General features: G+C 48.1%; 2 protein-coding genes across 4 annotated transcripts in view; one reads left to right on the top strand and one right to left on the bottom strand.

Annotated features, from left to right (window-relative positions):
* The window catches only part of DDX39B (DEAD (Asp-Glu-Ala-Asp) box polypeptide 39B), a 12,773-nt gene extending 2,818 nt beyond the window's left edge, over nt 1-9,955 (top strand). For all 3 annotated transcript variants that reach the window (XM_012000461.1, XM_012000460.1, XM_012000463.1), the window contains exons 3-11: nt 667-794; nt 1,060-1,152; nt 3,513-3,696; nt 4,707-4,825; nt 7,261-7,392; nt 8,773-8,882; nt 8,979-9,123; nt 9,250-9,397; nt 9,725-9,955. In XM_012000461.1, coding sequence (XP_011855851.1) covers nt 667-794; nt 1,060-1,152; nt 3,513-3,696; nt 4,707-4,825; nt 7,261-7,392; nt 8,773-8,882; nt 8,979-9,123; nt 9,250-9,397; nt 9,725-9,741 — 1,076 coding nt within the window. In that variant the 3' untranslated portion in view covers nt 9,742-9,955. The remainder of the gene's footprint in view (nt 1-666; nt 795-1,059; nt 1,153-3,512; nt 3,697-4,706; nt 4,826-7,260; nt 7,393-8,772; nt 8,883-8,978; nt 9,124-9,249; nt 9,398-9,724) is intronic.
* MCCD1 (mitochondrial coiled-coil domain 1) lies at nt 9,945-11,197 on the bottom strand. Its single transcript, XM_012000464.1, has 2 exons — nt 10,980-11,197; nt 9,945-10,428 (listed from the first exon to the last, which is right to left on the bottom strand). The coding sequence occupies exons 1-2, from the start codon at nt 11,148-11,150 to the stop codon at nt 10,240-10,242; spliced, it is 360 nt and encodes a 119-aa protein (XP_011855854.1). The 5' UTR covers nt 11,151-11,197; the 3' UTR covers nt 9,945-10,239.
* Between the last annotated feature and the right edge of the window lie 3,442 nt (nt 11,198-14,639).

The following is a 14,639-nucleotide window of genomic DNA, read 5'->3' as shown; positions in this document are numbered from 1 at the left end:
CCGTGTTAGCCAGGATGGTCTCGATCTCCTGACCTCGTGATCCGCCCGTCTCGGCCTCCCAAAGTGCTGGGATTACAGGCGTGAGCCACCGCGCCCAGCTTGCTTATTTTTAATTTTGTCATTTGACTTGTAATTTTAAATTTCCAGAAAGGTCCTGATTGGACCTGTAGTCTCCCTCTGTTGGGCCAGGCCAACTGTGGCCTCTGGAAACCTCTGTGACTGGTTTAGAGATGACTGGCTTCCGGGTCAGGTACCAAGTCCTTCATTTTGTCCCGGGTTGTTGTTATGTGACCCGAAGTATGGCAACCTAAGTAGGAGAAATGGTCTTTAGCAGGTATTCAGATGTCATGAATTGTTATAGGTTAAGAAAAATAAGGACAGAGCCAGGAGCATTGAAGGTGAGCGGTTGGTAGATGCAAGGGGGCTCTTAGTAGGACTGGGAAGGCCTAGATCTGGAGGAGGCTAAAGCTGGGATGAATTAGGAGAGTCTGATTTTGAGGTGAATATAATTGAGCAGAGAGAGGTAAAAAGGGTCTGGAAGTTGGCAAGAACCAGGTAAATACTAGACTGAGAATTGAGTGGTAAGAAATGGGCTTGGCATGATGAAAAAGGTTGTAGAGTTATCTGGAGACTGAAGTCTAATTTATCTTTCCCCCCTACTTTTAGTCCAGCATGAGTGCATCCCTCAGGCCATTCTGGGAATGGATGTCCTGTGCCAGGCCAAGTCGGGCATGGGAAAGACAGCAGTGTTTGTGTTGGCCACACTGCAACAGCTGGAGCCGGTTACTGGGCAGGTATATTTGGGGAGAGTGCTGGGGAAGGGGTTTTGGTTAGGACTATAAGGGAAGGGTGTTTTTATCCTAGCTACATGATGACCTCGGTTACCCTTGACAACCTGACAGCTGTGGGGAATGTTCTATCCAAGCATGGGGTTCGTGATTTAGATCACAGAATTGAAGTCATTTATTATCGGCCCAGGTGTGTTTTTGTCAGTCACTTCGCTAGAGGGAACGATGAAGGGTACACTCATGGTATGTCTCGGTCTACTTCCTGCCTAAGGTGTCTGTGCTGGTGATGTGTCACACTCGGGAGTTGGCTTTTCAGATCAGCAAGGAATATGAGCGCTTCTCTAAATACATGCCCAATGTCAAGGTAAGCCGAGGTAAAGAGACCTCAGAGTGAGGGTGTGGCAAGTTGGAGGGATAAGAAACTTGTAGGCCAGTAGTCTCTTTAATTTTGGAGAAGTTTTAGTTTGCCATGGTTTAACAGTGTTAAGATCCTATGTAACAGGAGGATTCTTAATTGGGCTATGGATGATGCTTAACCAAGACCACCCTTTTCTTACTACTTTATACTGACTTTGAATCCTATCAGTTTGATAATTTTGGGGTGTGTGGCAGAGAAAGCCAGAAACTTTAAAACAGCTTCAGGGGTGTGTGAATATTGAGGATTCTGGCCAAGTGCGCAGCGGCTTACACCTGTAATCTCAGCACTTTGGGAGGCCAAGGCATATGGATCATTTGAGGTCAGGAGTTCGAGACCAGTGTGGCCAATGCGATGAAACCCTGTCTCTACTAAAAATGCAAAAATTAGCCAGGCGTGGTGGCACACACCTGTAGTCCTACCTACTTGGGAGACTGAGGCAGGAGAATCGCTTGAACCCAGGAAGCAGAGGTTATAGTGAGCTGAGATTGTGCCACTACATTCCAGCCTGGGTGACAGAGTGAGACTCCCATCTCAAAAAAAAAAAATCTGATTGAAGTTAAGCATTTTTGGCAATTATCCTTCATAGGTGATGCTGTATCTCCTGTTAGGCCACAAATCGGGTTGACTTATGTTAGTTATTTTTATTTTTATTTATTTGTTTTGAGATGGAGTCTTGCTGCGTCCCCTGGGCTGTGAGTGTAGTGGTGCGATCTCAGCTCACTGCAGCCTGCACCTCCCAGGTTCAAGCGATTCTCCTGCTTCAACCCGCTGAGTGGCTGGGACTACAGTGTGCCATCATACCCGGCTAATTTTTTTTTTTTTTTTTTTTTGGTAGTGACAGGGTTTCACCATGTTGGCCAGGCTGGTCTCGAACTCCTGACCTCAAGTGATCTACCCACCTCGACCTCCCAAAGTGCTGGGATTACAGGTGTGAGCCACTGCGCCTGGCCTCATTAGTGATTTTAGGTTTACCATAGGATTAGCATCATGACAGTCTGATTCCATGGTCATTCTTTTCCCCCTTAAAACTAGAGTTTCTGGTGTTATTTGACACTGTACCAAGGCCCAGATCCCTAACCAACTATTCACCTAATGGTTTTAACATGAAGTGATAATATTTCACCCAAAGCCGTAATTTCATGGGGTTTGTATGAAGGAGTTTGAGATTCTGGGTTTATTTAGGAAAACTTAATGTTCCATGTGTTTTTTTGTGGTACTTTACACTAATCTGGTAATTTCTTGCCGTCCTTTATTTATTTATTTTTTATTTTTTGAGATAGAGTCTCGCTCTGTCATCTAGCCTGGAGTACAGTGGCTCAGTCTCGCCTCACTGCAATCTCCACTTCCTGCATTCAAGCGATTCTCCTTCCTCAGCCTCCTGGCTAAGTTTTGTAGTTTTTGTATTTTAGTAGTAAATTTGTAAATATTGTTTTTTAGAAGAGATGGGGTTTCACCATGTTGGCCAGGCTGGTCTTGAACGCCTGGCTTCAAGTGATCCACCTGCCTCGACTTCCCAAACTGCTGGGATTACAGGCGTGAACCACCGGGCCTGGCTTTATTTTATTTATTTATTTATTTATTTATTTATTTATTTAGAGACGGAGTATCACTCTTGTTGCCCAGGCTGGAGTACAATGGTGAGATCTTGGTTCACTGCAACCTCTGCCTCCCGAGTAGCTGGAGTTAATAGGCGTGTGCCACCACACCTGACTCCTTTATTTTTTATTTTTTATTTTTTATTTTTTTTTTGAGACGGAGTCTTGCTCTGTCGCCCAGGCTGGAGTGCAGTGGCCGGATCTCAGCTCACTGCAAGCTCCACCTCCCTGCCTCAGCCTCCCGAGTAGCTGGGACTACAGGCGTCCGCCACATCGCCCGGCTAGTTTTTTGTTATTTTTTAGTAGAGACGGGGTTTCACCATATTAGCCAGGATAGTCTCGATCTCCTGACCTCGTGATCCACCTGTCTTGGCCTCCCAAAGTGCTGGGATTACAGGCTTGAGCCACCGCGCCCGGCCGACTCCTTTATTTTTTAAATAAAGCTTGGCCTCATAAATGAAGGAAGACGGTTAGATTAAGTCAGAAGAACTGAATTATTGTCCTGACTGCTCCGACTAGCTATGTAACTTCAGGCAGTCACCCTCAGTGTTTGGTGGGGGCACATAAAATTTCTAAATTAGGTGACCTCTAAAGTTCGTTTTAGTTTTGAAACATGCTAAAAATTGGTTTAGCTCAAACAGTGGGAACTCTGGGGGGATTGGACTCTTTCCTTCCTCTTTTTTGAGACTCTTTGCTCCTGGCTCTCGGCAGGTTGCTGTTTTTTTTGGTGGTCTGTCTATCAAGAAGGATGAAGAGGTGCTGAAGAAGAACTGCCCGCATATCGTCGTGGGGACTCCAGGCCGTATCCTAGCCCTGGCTCGAAATAAGAGCCTCAACCTCAAACACATTAAACACTTTATTTTGGATGAATGTGATAAGATGCTTGAACAGCTCGGTGAGTGGCAGTGCTGGGACTTGGCTAATGCTGGGGAGTTGTTCCTTGGAGCCAAATGATGTTTATTTGAAACAGGAGCGCCTCAGTGCAAGGACGACTCTTATCTATCACCCATGACTGATGGCTCTGGGTTCCCTGGTTGGTCTTTATTATGCTTTTAAGCACAGTAAAGGATGTCATCTATCATCTTTCTATGATTTTTGTTTTTAATCTTTGAGAATAGGGGACTTCGGTAATTTCAGGCCTAAGTCATCACCACCACCACCGTTTTCATTATAGATTCCTATACTGGGAGTCATAGGGGAGATTCTAAACTGAAAGAGAAGACAGTACCCTTCTGGCATCTCCAGCACAGCATTTACAGTCAGAATTTATAGCTGAATAAGTTTCTAGACTCAGGTCTGGGATTAATGTAGAGAGTGTAGCAGTTCGTGTGGTGTGGTATTCTAGTGTGCCAAGTGGGGTTAATGGAAGTTTTTTCTGTAAGAATTGAATCTTGGTGAATGAGTGTGGGGTTGGACATAGGCCCAATAAGTCATTACAAATGGTCTTCGGCAATTCAGTATGGTGAGTTATAAAGGTGGGCTCCAGGTAGCAATGTCATATTTGCCTGACTTGATAAAAAAGAGATCCAGAGAGTCATAGATGGACTCTGCTACCTGGACTGTAATATATGGTTGATACTTGTAGTCTCCTGAGGGCTGGCTGGGGCTTGGACAGGAAAGGATTGGGAGAAGGGCCTGTAAAGCATGTTTCGAAGGCCTTGAGAGCATCTGCACTGGGCTTTGTCCCCGTTTTATAGTTGGGAACTTTGGGGTTTTATCTTATTTCTTGCTTGGTTAAAATGAACAGCTGGAATCTGATCCCAATTCTTGATTCCAAGTCCATTGCTCTTTCCATTGTGTTATTACTATTTCCAGCAATCTTCACCTCACTGGAAAGTCTACCTCTAATCTTTGTTTATCATACTTGCTTATTTTCTCCTACAATTTTTTTCCTTGTTCTTGTAGACATGCGTCGGGATGTCCAGGAAATTTTTCGCATGACCCCCCACGAGAAGCAGGTCATGATGTTCAGTGCTACCTTGAGCAAAGAGATCCGTCCAGTCTGCCGCAAGTTCATGCAAGATGTAAATACCCTTCTACCTTCTCTCCCTCCACTCCCCGCCCGCTGCCTCCTCCCCTTCCTCGCCCTCTTCCTCAGACTCCCTTGTCATTCAAGTGCCAAGAAGGCGGCTTGTGCCCAACTGGGAGTAATGACTCCTTGAAGAGACATACAGAAGCAGAGACAGCTAGTGTTAGGGTCTGCGCGGGTGCCAGGGAAACTCCGGAAGACTTGGTCGGGTTAATGTGAGAGCGGGTAGTGTTCGACTTTTTCAAAAATCACAACATTTTTGAACCTCTTCTCCCTTTGGGGGAGGGCAGAATTTTTCTGCCCTACCACCCACCCATCGTCTCTTACGTGCCCCCTACAGCCACGCACTGTCAAGGTGGCGTCGAGCATACAGCTGGAGCCTTCTGCTCACCAAAACTCCTACTTTCCGGTGGCAGGAGAGCAAGAGAGGGACAGACAGATGGCAGGGCATGTCCAAAAGAAGAGCATCAGCACAAATGAATCCTCCCCTTCCCCACCTCCAGGGGTGGGGGCCTTTGGCACCTCAATCCCCGATACCCTACTCCTTCCCACCCACATCTCCTTGCACCCATCTGGAACCTCGGTTGATGTGAGCCGGCAACAGAGAAGCACCGTGGCGCGGCGAGGGAATGCGGACGGCACCCAGCGGTGGATGGCGGCAGCGGAGGCCGCGGGGAAACCTGACCAGGAAGCTGAGGACCAAACCAGCCTCTTTTTCCGTTCCCGGTTTTTTTCCTGAACCCAACGCGTGCCGTGCCCCGTTTCCCCCCATATGTGTTGGGGAGGGGTGTCCTCAATGGGGTGGTAGATTTTTTTTTTTTCCTTAAAAAATTTTTTTGTTTTTTTTAATACTCAGAGGAGAGGGACATAGGAAAGGTAAAGTGGATGTAATCGGGTGGGTGTTAGGGTTTGGGGCTAGGTGGGGCCAATTGCATAAGCAGTGGAGTGTGTTCTCCCTGCAGTGTTCCTTCTCGTGGGATGATAACTCTTTAGCTTTATTTGGGGCTAGAATGAGATTTGAAGAAGGCCATGGAACTTCTTTTTAGAAAGCCTTCCTTGGCTGGGCCTGGTGGCTCACCTTTAATCCCAGTGCTTTGGGAGGCCAAGATGGGAGGATTGCTTGAGCCCAGGAATTTGAGACTAGCCTGGGCAGTGTAGTGAGACTTTGTCTCTACCAGAAAAACCAGGCATGGTGGCGCATGCCTGTAGTCCCAGCTACTTGGGAGGCTAAGGCAGGAGGGTTTGCTTGAGCTTGGGACACGGAGGTGGCAGTAAGCTGTAATTGTGTCACTGTACTCCAGCCTGGGTGATAGAGTAAGACCCTGTATCAAAACCTGCCTTTTGGGATTGGGCCTCTGTTTTTTCCCATGACATACCCATCCTTTCCTATTTTGTCCTCTGGGTCTTCGTATTAACTGTCTTCCCCCAGAGAAGTACAAAAGTGTTAGGAAAGTTGGGTTTTGGAGTTGTGGTAATTTCTGTCTTTGTTACTCTCCTCCCCTTCAGGGGGTTTTTAAATTTTAAAGATGAATGCAGTGAGGTATAATGGTGTGTGCCTGTAGTCCCAGCTATTCGGGAGACTGAAGCAGGAGGATCACTTGAGCCCAGGAATTTGAGGCTATAATGTGCTATGATTGTGCCAGTGAATAGCCACTGCACTCCAGCCTGGGCAACATGGTGAGATCCTGTCCCTTAAAAGCATATCTGCCTGCTCTGAATTTGGTTTTTTAATACCACTTACTGATACCTTCCCTGTAAACCTGTAGATGGTTTAATTCTTAGTGAAGAGACCAGTCTCATCTAAAATTATCCTGTTGTGGTCTGACGGCAAGTTACTTATCTTGAGTAATTTTTGTTTCTCCTTAAGTGGCATTTTGACTGTCCATTGCAGTGTTCTGATCTTAAAATTGACATCCACTTTCCTAATGTATATGAGATTCTCTTAGTTGAAGTCGGAGAATCAAATGGAGCAGTTGTCCTGCCCCCACCCCATGTTCTTACAAGCAACTGTGATGGAATTATTCTGACCTTGAGTCACTGCCTCCCATCATTTCCCAGATGTTTGGGCCTTGCTCTCCCTTTGAGAATCATCTTCCATATTTTTTCTTTCTTCTCCCACCTCTATTTGAGGTAGTGGCATCTGTGCCATTGGGTGGTTTCACTGCTCCTTTACTTCATTTGCAGTTTCTTTCCCATGATAGTTTTTAGTTGGGCAGTCTTAAAACCCCTCTGATAGGAAGGAAATTAGATGTAATGTGAGAGAGACCACAGTAAAATATGGGTAGTTTTGGGAGTGGGGTGGGGTTTTCAATCTTCTCTTTCCTCCCCATCCCCCCATGGGGTGTATTGGAGATCAGCTTCCTCCACCCCCCCAGGTTTAACCCCCCCACTCTGCCCTCCTCCCGTTCCCCACCCCTTCCTCCCCCCCAGCCAATGGAGATCTTCGTGGATGATGAGACGAAGTTGACGCTGCATGGGTTGCAGCAGTACTACGTGAAACTGAAGGACAACGAGAAGAACCGGAAGCTCTTTGACCTTCTGGATGTCCTTGAGTTCAACCAGGTCAGTTACACGTCCAGTAGGGGGATGAGCATTGGAGCACTCCAGCTGTAGCAGAAACCTGGATATTAAGTACACTTTTATTGAGGAAATCACATGTGTGATGTGGGAGAGAATTATGAGGGTGTAAACATTAGGGGCTGAGCATGAGTGAGGTGGAAGCTGCTTTTCTATTCTGTGGTTGGCATGGATATGTATGTCCTCAATAACCTCAAGGAAAATAAACTTCAAAAGTTAAGATCCCTGGCCAGGTACGGTGGCTTATGTGTGTACTCCCAGCACTTTGGGAGACTGAGGCAGGTGGATCACTTGAGCCTAGGACTTTGAGACCAGTCTGGGCAACATGGCGAAACTTCATCACTACCAAAGAAGAAAAAGTTAGCCAGGTGTGGTGGTGTATGCCTGTAGTCCCAGATACTCTGGTGGCTGAGGTGGGAGGATAGCTTGAGCCCAGGAGATTAAGGCTGCAGTGAACTATGATTGCACTAGTGTGCTCCAGCTTGGGCAGTGGAGTGAGACCTTGTCTCCAAAAGTCCTTGAAAGGTTTTAGGAAGTTGTTAAAGGCTTGAAATGATTTTGGGGGGCATGTTAGGGTTCTTAAATGTTTAATTCCTCTAATAACTGCTTATTCAAGAGAAGCATTTGTGACTGGGTGCAGGGCAGTGGCTCATGCCCATAAATCCCAGTACTTTGGGAGGCTGAGGCAGGAACATCGCTTGAACCCAGGACTTCAAGACCAGCATGGGTAACGGAGAGATGCCCATCTCTACAAATAGTTAAAAAAAAAAAAAAAAAAAAAGTAGTTGGGTGTGGTGGTGTGCACCTGTGGTCCCAGCTACTTGGGATGCTGAGGTGGAAGGATCTCTTGAGCCCAGGAGGTGTAGGCTGCAGTGACCCACGATTGCACCACTGCACTCCAGTCTGGGGGACAGTGAGACCCCATGTCAAAAAAGTGTTTCATTAATATACTTGTGAGTGGCCTATTTGCACTTAAAACTACTTTCTAGAATTAGGATAGCTCCTTTAGGTTTAATGTTTTGGTGAGCAGGAATATCAGTTACCCCTCCAGATCTTAATTCTAGTTTTTTATCACTTTTTCATGAGGTGATCTCATCCTTGTCTCCTACCATGTCTTTCAGTTTTGGTTTCTGAACTTTGTGCTACCTCAGAGGCCAGCCTCCCTAGGGAAAAATCAGTGCTAAAATAAAGTTATATTTCCTCTTCTGCTCTAAATATATAATGGGGGAATAAGAGAGATGAAGAGGAATTCCTGAGAACGTAATTACTAGAAACTCCTCTCTCCCATGTAATGTCTCACACACACTATGGACTCCTAGTCCCCCAATTCGTGACCCCCCCACCTCCCACCCCACCCCACAACAGGTGGTGATCTTTGTGAAGTCTGTGCAGCGGTGCATTGCCTTGGCCCAGCTACTGGTGGAGCAGAACTTTCCAGCCATTGCCATCCACCGTGGGATGCCCCAGGAGGAGAGGTGAGTTGAAGATGGGAAAGATATTTTGTGTCTTTGGGAGAAAGACAGTTGAGACAAGGGCATCTCAACATTTTTAAAATTTCCTTTCTCACAAAGGCTTTCTCGGTATCAGCAGTTTAAAGATTTTCAACGACGAATTCTTGTGGCTACCAACCTATTTGGCCGAGGCATGGACATCGAGCGGGTGAACATTGCTTTTAATTATGACATGCCTGAGGATTCTGACACCTACCTACATCGGGTAAACCCCACAGGCTGAAGAAATCCCACTCTCCCATTCCCTTCTTTTCTATTTGTACATCTTCATCCCTGCCTCTGGATCTCTTTCCTCTTTGATCTTCCAGTGCTACCCTCTGTCTCCTTCCAGGTGGCCAGAGCAGGCCGGTTTGGCACCAAGGGCTTGGCTATCACATTTGTGTCCGATGAGAATGATGCCAAGATCCTCAATGATGTGCAGGATCGCTTTGAGGTCAATATTAGTGAGCTGCCTGATGAGATAGACATCTCCTCCTACAGTGAGTACTGATCTCATGAAACCCTTTAGGTCCTCCCTGTTCCTTAGTGTGTTTGTCCTAAATCCCATCACTGAGATCATTGGCACCTGATGCATAATGGACACTTGGCTGGTTCATGCCCCCTGATCTTTGATGCTGTGTTGGGATGCTTTCCTGACCTTTATGTGGGGTCTCTGTCTTCTCTCATCGTATTACATCCCTTCCCTCACCCCCACATCTGTCCTCTGAACCCACACAGTACACCAGCATCTGCATGTGTGCTGTGTGTTCCTGCCTTGCTTTCCCCTTTTCATGCCTTATTCTGACCATGCTATGTTTTCTCCTTAGTTGAACAGACACGGTAGAAGACTCGCCCATTCTGGAATGTGACCGTCTGTCCTTCAGGAGAGGACACCAGGGTGGGGGTGAAGGAGACACTACTGCCCCCACCCCTGACAGCCCCCACCCCATGGCTTCCATCTTTTGCATCACCACCACTCCTGAACCCCCATTTCTGATTTGTCAGAATTTTTTTTAACAAAACTAAAAATGAAACACATGTGTCTGTGGTATCTATAAGTGCTTCGTCCCTTTATTGTATTTGGGGTGAGGTATTTTAGGGCATGGTCCAGGGTAAATTCCTGTAAGGCCTGGGTGCCCTGCCTGGTGTGAGATTAAAGGGGAATGGGGCTAAGACTGCAGAGCCCTGGCTCCCCCACTACCTGCCAATTGCCCGCGATTTGTGGGGGTCTCTTCCACTTTCTCTGGTCTGGGAGTGGCTGGGGTGTCTCTGATCCCGAGGCCGCTGGTGGGTGGCACATGGATTTTCAGTGCCAGAGGGTGCTGTGGGCACTAGGGGAAGCTTAGACGCCTCCTCCCAGGCTCTCTCGGTGCCGCCTCATCTGTTCCTTCAGCTTCTGGATCTTGAGCACCAGGGCTTGGGCCTCCCAGGCTCCCTCCTGTCCTTCCAGGAGGGCCTGGTATAGCTCCAGCTGCTGTTCCAGCAACTCTTCAGCTTGGGCCAGCTCAGCTGTGCGGTGGATCCCGGGGCCCTGGTGAGGGAATTAGGGGAGGGAGCATCAGCCAGGGCAGGGGGCCCGAGGCCCTGGGAAACTGTTGCAGGCTCTGGGCTGGAAGTGAGAAATTCCACCTTCCCTATCTGGTTTTGACCCAGTCCTTTAAGGACACCTGTATTGAGAAGTCCAAGTAGCTCCCTGTCTTGGGCATAGGCCTTTGAGGGGGGTGGTGCAGATAGAGTTCCCTGGCCCAGGGGCCATAACTGGTTTCCTTGAACAAGGATATGGGGTCACTGGAAAGAGGATCGGCAGCTCCTCCCCACTAAGAAATAATTAACTGTTATGTGAGGGGGAATAGATCCTGTTCAAGGACTTTGTGGACTGTGCTGCTGTGGGTGGGGGTGGGGGAAGGGAGCCCTGCGGTCTGGACTGGGGGAGGGGAGGAGAGGAGCTGGTAGCTGAATTTAGGAAAAGAGCTGCAGGGGTAGGCATGGTGTGGGGTGGTGCAGGGTGGGATTGAGGGTTTTTTTTCCACACCCCAGTACAAATTCTCACACCCTCTTTTTCCTACCTGTGGTGCCACTTACCCTGGGAGTGGATGTCATCTTCCCATTGCCTCTGGAGCTGGTCTGCTCTTCCATGCTTGCCTTGGGGTTTTGGGAGCAGCACCCACGGGAGCCCTGGGGTGCCAGGGACCAAGAGGGCAGAAGGAGGCGAAGGAAATGGCACCGAGAGAGCCAGGGCAGAGGGGGGACCATGGCGGGTGACCTGGCAGTGAGCTGTGTGAGCTGCACAACAGCCACCAGGAACTGGTTCCCTCCAGGCCTCGGCCTCACTTCAGTGCCTGGCCCTGCCCAGGCCCCGGCCCCCAGCCCTGCCCCTGCCTCTGTCCCGCTCTGCCCCCACCTCTCTCCCAGCCTGGCCCCAGACAGAGTCCAGGAACAACTCCTGTTCCTGATGTGAAAAATGTTCCTGCCAGTTTAGGCAGAACTTGCTTTAGAGCACTGGCACCCAGCCTACCACAGGTCTGTGATTTGTTTTGTTTTGTTTTGTTTTTTAATCTAGTGTTTATTAGGTATGAATTTTACAAACATTACTTACATTAGTGGTAGCTGTGGAGCTGGAGAGTATTACACCTTTTCCAAGCTGCATGGCGAGAACCACCAGTAGTGTGGTAGAACTTACAGCCCTTTCCAAGGTTATGGCTCTCTTGGCCTGCAGATATCAGCCCACGCATCTCCCTGTGCTTGTTGTGGACCACTGGGTGTCAGGTTTCCTTCTGATAGTGTTGTGGAGTGCATCAACTAGGATAAACTCAAAAACTTTGTATGTGGAATCTTTAACCAGCCCAATGAGAATTCAGGACTCAGAGCCCCACAGTGGCATCCAGCTTGCTCTTCTGAGCTAACTAGCTGGTTAACACCATGATAGGCTTGCTGTTAAGTTGCATTCTTAGGAACTGGATTTTCGGCCACCACGGCGCTTCTATATAACGCAACCTTGCTTGGCTGTAGCCCAGTAGTGTGTTTTATTGGGCTGGGTGGGGCCGGGAGGGGATCCCTGTGGAGAGCAGAGAGCTGGTGGTACTGCCAGCAACGGACCCTCAGAAGAAAGCTCATGACATCAGACTGCTTCTTCATAGCTCCTGGAGGTACTTGTATGCACCATCTTGGTTTACCCAGTGGCTGCTGCCAGACAGAAAGGAAAGGCTACCACAGGTCTTGCGTCTTTTTTTTTTTTTTTTCTTTTGAGACAGTCTCACTCTGTCGCCCAGGCTGGAGTGCAGTGGCACAATCTGGGCTCACTGCAAGCTCCGCCTCTCTGGTTCACGCCATTCTCCTGCCTCAGCCTCCCGAGCAGCTGGGACTACAGGTGCCCACCACCATGCCTGGCTAATTTTTTGTATTTTTAGTGGAGATGGAGTTTCACCGTGTTAGCCAGGATGGTCTCCATCTCCTGACCTCGTGATCCGCCCATCTCGGCCTCCCAAAGTGCTGGTATTACAGGCTTGAGCCACTGCACCCGGCATTCTTAACACTGTCTTTTCTCACTTCACTCTGCAAGGTAGGAATTACATCACTGGTTTGCACCTGAGGAAATTGGCTCAGATGGTTTCATTCAGCACTCACTGGGGAAGTGTCTGTTGGGGGCAGCTCTAGGCTGGATGTGCTCGAGGGTCCGCAGCTGGTTGGTAGTAGGGCCTGGAGGGTTCATGTCCAGGTCCACCTGACTTGAAAGCTCATCCTGACCTTGCTTAAGTGCTGATTCCCCTTTGCAGATGTACCTTTTTTATTGTGCTTCCCTTTATTGCTCTTTGCAGACGCTGTTTTTTATTTAGGGATTGGAGGCTTGTGGCAACCCTGTGTCAAGCACATCAAGCAGGTCTGTTGATGCTATTTTTCCAACAGCAGACAGACATCATGTCTCCGTGTCACACTGTGGAATTCTCAAAATGTTTCAAGCTTTTTCATTATTATACCTGTTACAGTGACCTCTAACTATTGTGATTGTTTTGGGACACCATGAGCAATGCTCATATAAGACAGCAAACTTAATGGAAAGATGTGTGTGTTGTGACTGCTTCACCAACTGGCCATTCTCCCGACTCTGCTTTCTGGGCCTCCCTATTCCCTGAGGCACAATAATATTGAAAGGAATAATCCATGCGGCAAAAGGCAAACGTCATTGTCTTATTTTAAGAAGTTGTCAAAGCAGCCTTCAGCAACCATGCCCCGATCCATGGAGGCAAGACCCTCCCCCAGCAAAAAGATCAGGATTAGCTGAAGCCTCAGATGATGGTTAGCATTTGTTTAACAATAAAATATTTTAAAATTAAAGTATATGGCCAGGCACCGTGGCTCACACTTGTAATCCCAGCACTTTGGGAGGCTGAGGCGGGTGGATAACTTGAGGTCAGGAGTTCAAGATTAGCCTGGCCAACATGGTGAAACCTCGTCTGTACTAAAAATACAAAAATTAGCTGGGCATGGTGATGGGCACCTGTAGTCCCAGCTACTTGGACGGCTCAGCAGGAAATGGCTTAAACCCAGGGGGCGGAGGCTGCAGTGAGCCAAGATCGTGCCACTGTACTCCAGCTTGGGTGACAGAGCGAGACTCCGTTAAGTATACACAGTTTTTTGGACACAATGCTACTGTACACTTAACAGACTACAATATAGTACAAACATAACTTTTATGCACAATAGGAAACTAAAAAGTTTGTGTGACTCACTTTGTTGCCATGGTCTGGAGACAAATCTGCAGTGTCTCCAAGGTATGCCTGTGATTTCCCCTTCCCTCTTCTTGCTGGCCCAGAATGACCTTGTTTCTTGCCCCTGTCTAGCCCTGCATGCTGTAGGGGTTTGCCTTCTCTGGTAGGTCTGGGCACTTTGTATCCCTTGTAACTTTGGCTCCTGGGATATGACACTGGTACAGGCCTCAAGTTCTGTTGGACTAGTGAGCCTCCCCCCATACCTCCTGAACTAGAACCAAAGTCCTGTGCACACACCGTGCATGTGTGAGTCTGTGTAGAGATGTCAGCTTCCTGCAGGGTGTTCTGAAGGGGTGTCCTGTTGTTACTGGAGGGCATAGCCACAGGCCCAGAAGCAGGGGTGGCTCAGAGGGGAGTGGCTGGTCCCAATTTTGATCATCTAGGAACAGGAAGGTCCTTAGAAAACCATGCCCCAGAAGGCAGGATTGCTGGAGAGTGGACAGCCACTAGCCAGCTTACTATCTGGATATCACTCTGCACTGGGAGGGAAGATGGCCTCTGCCGTGGTGTAGGAGTCCAGGAACCAGGCTGGGAGGCCTTCCCAGCAGTCAGCGCTTCTCACAGTTGCAGGCCAAAGCACCTTTAGATGAGGCCAAAAACTTTACATTCCTCATTAGCTGACTTTTTCCCACTTAAGTGGGAAAAGAACCCAGAACCTTTGTGAAAGTTTTAGGGGAGAAGGGCTTTCCCTCTTGTATCTTAGTGATAAAGTTATGCATGATTTATACTTTAATTGCAATGTGCACAGAGCTAAAGTCTTAATTATTAGAATATAAGAGCCCCAAACTACTGTTGTTATAGATAAGTGAAACTATGCAGTATATGGTTAAACAATCCACAACCAATTAACATTGAAAATTGGCCGGGCGCGGTTGGCTCACGCCTGTAATCCTAGCACTTTGGGAGGCCAAGGCAGGTGGATCACTTAAGGTCAGGAGTTCAAGCCTGTAATCCTAGCACTTTGGGAGGCCAAGGC

The sequence above is a fragment of the Mandrillus leucophaeus genome, unplaced genomic scaffold, assembly GCF_000951045.1.
Source record: "Mandrillus leucophaeus isolate KB7577 unplaced genomic scaffold, Mleu.le_1.0 Scaffold630, whole genome shotgun sequence".
NCBI lineage: Eukaryota > Metazoa > Chordata > Mammalia > Primates > Cercopithecidae > Mandrillus > Mandrillus leucophaeus.
This window is presented reverse-complemented; position numbering and strand designations above follow the sequence as displayed.

What these genes read in the sequence shown, in the direction of transcription:
- MCCD1 (XM_012000464.1), bottom strand. Translation starts at nt 11,150, where the DNA reads ATGGTCCCCCCTCTGCCCTGGCTCTCTCGGTGCCATTTCCTTCGCCTC. An exon ending in AGATGACATCCACTCCCAGG is followed by an intron (nt 10,429 to 10,979) that starts GTAAGTGGCACC and finishes TTCCCTCACCAG; the next exon opens with GGCCCCGGGATCCACCGCAC.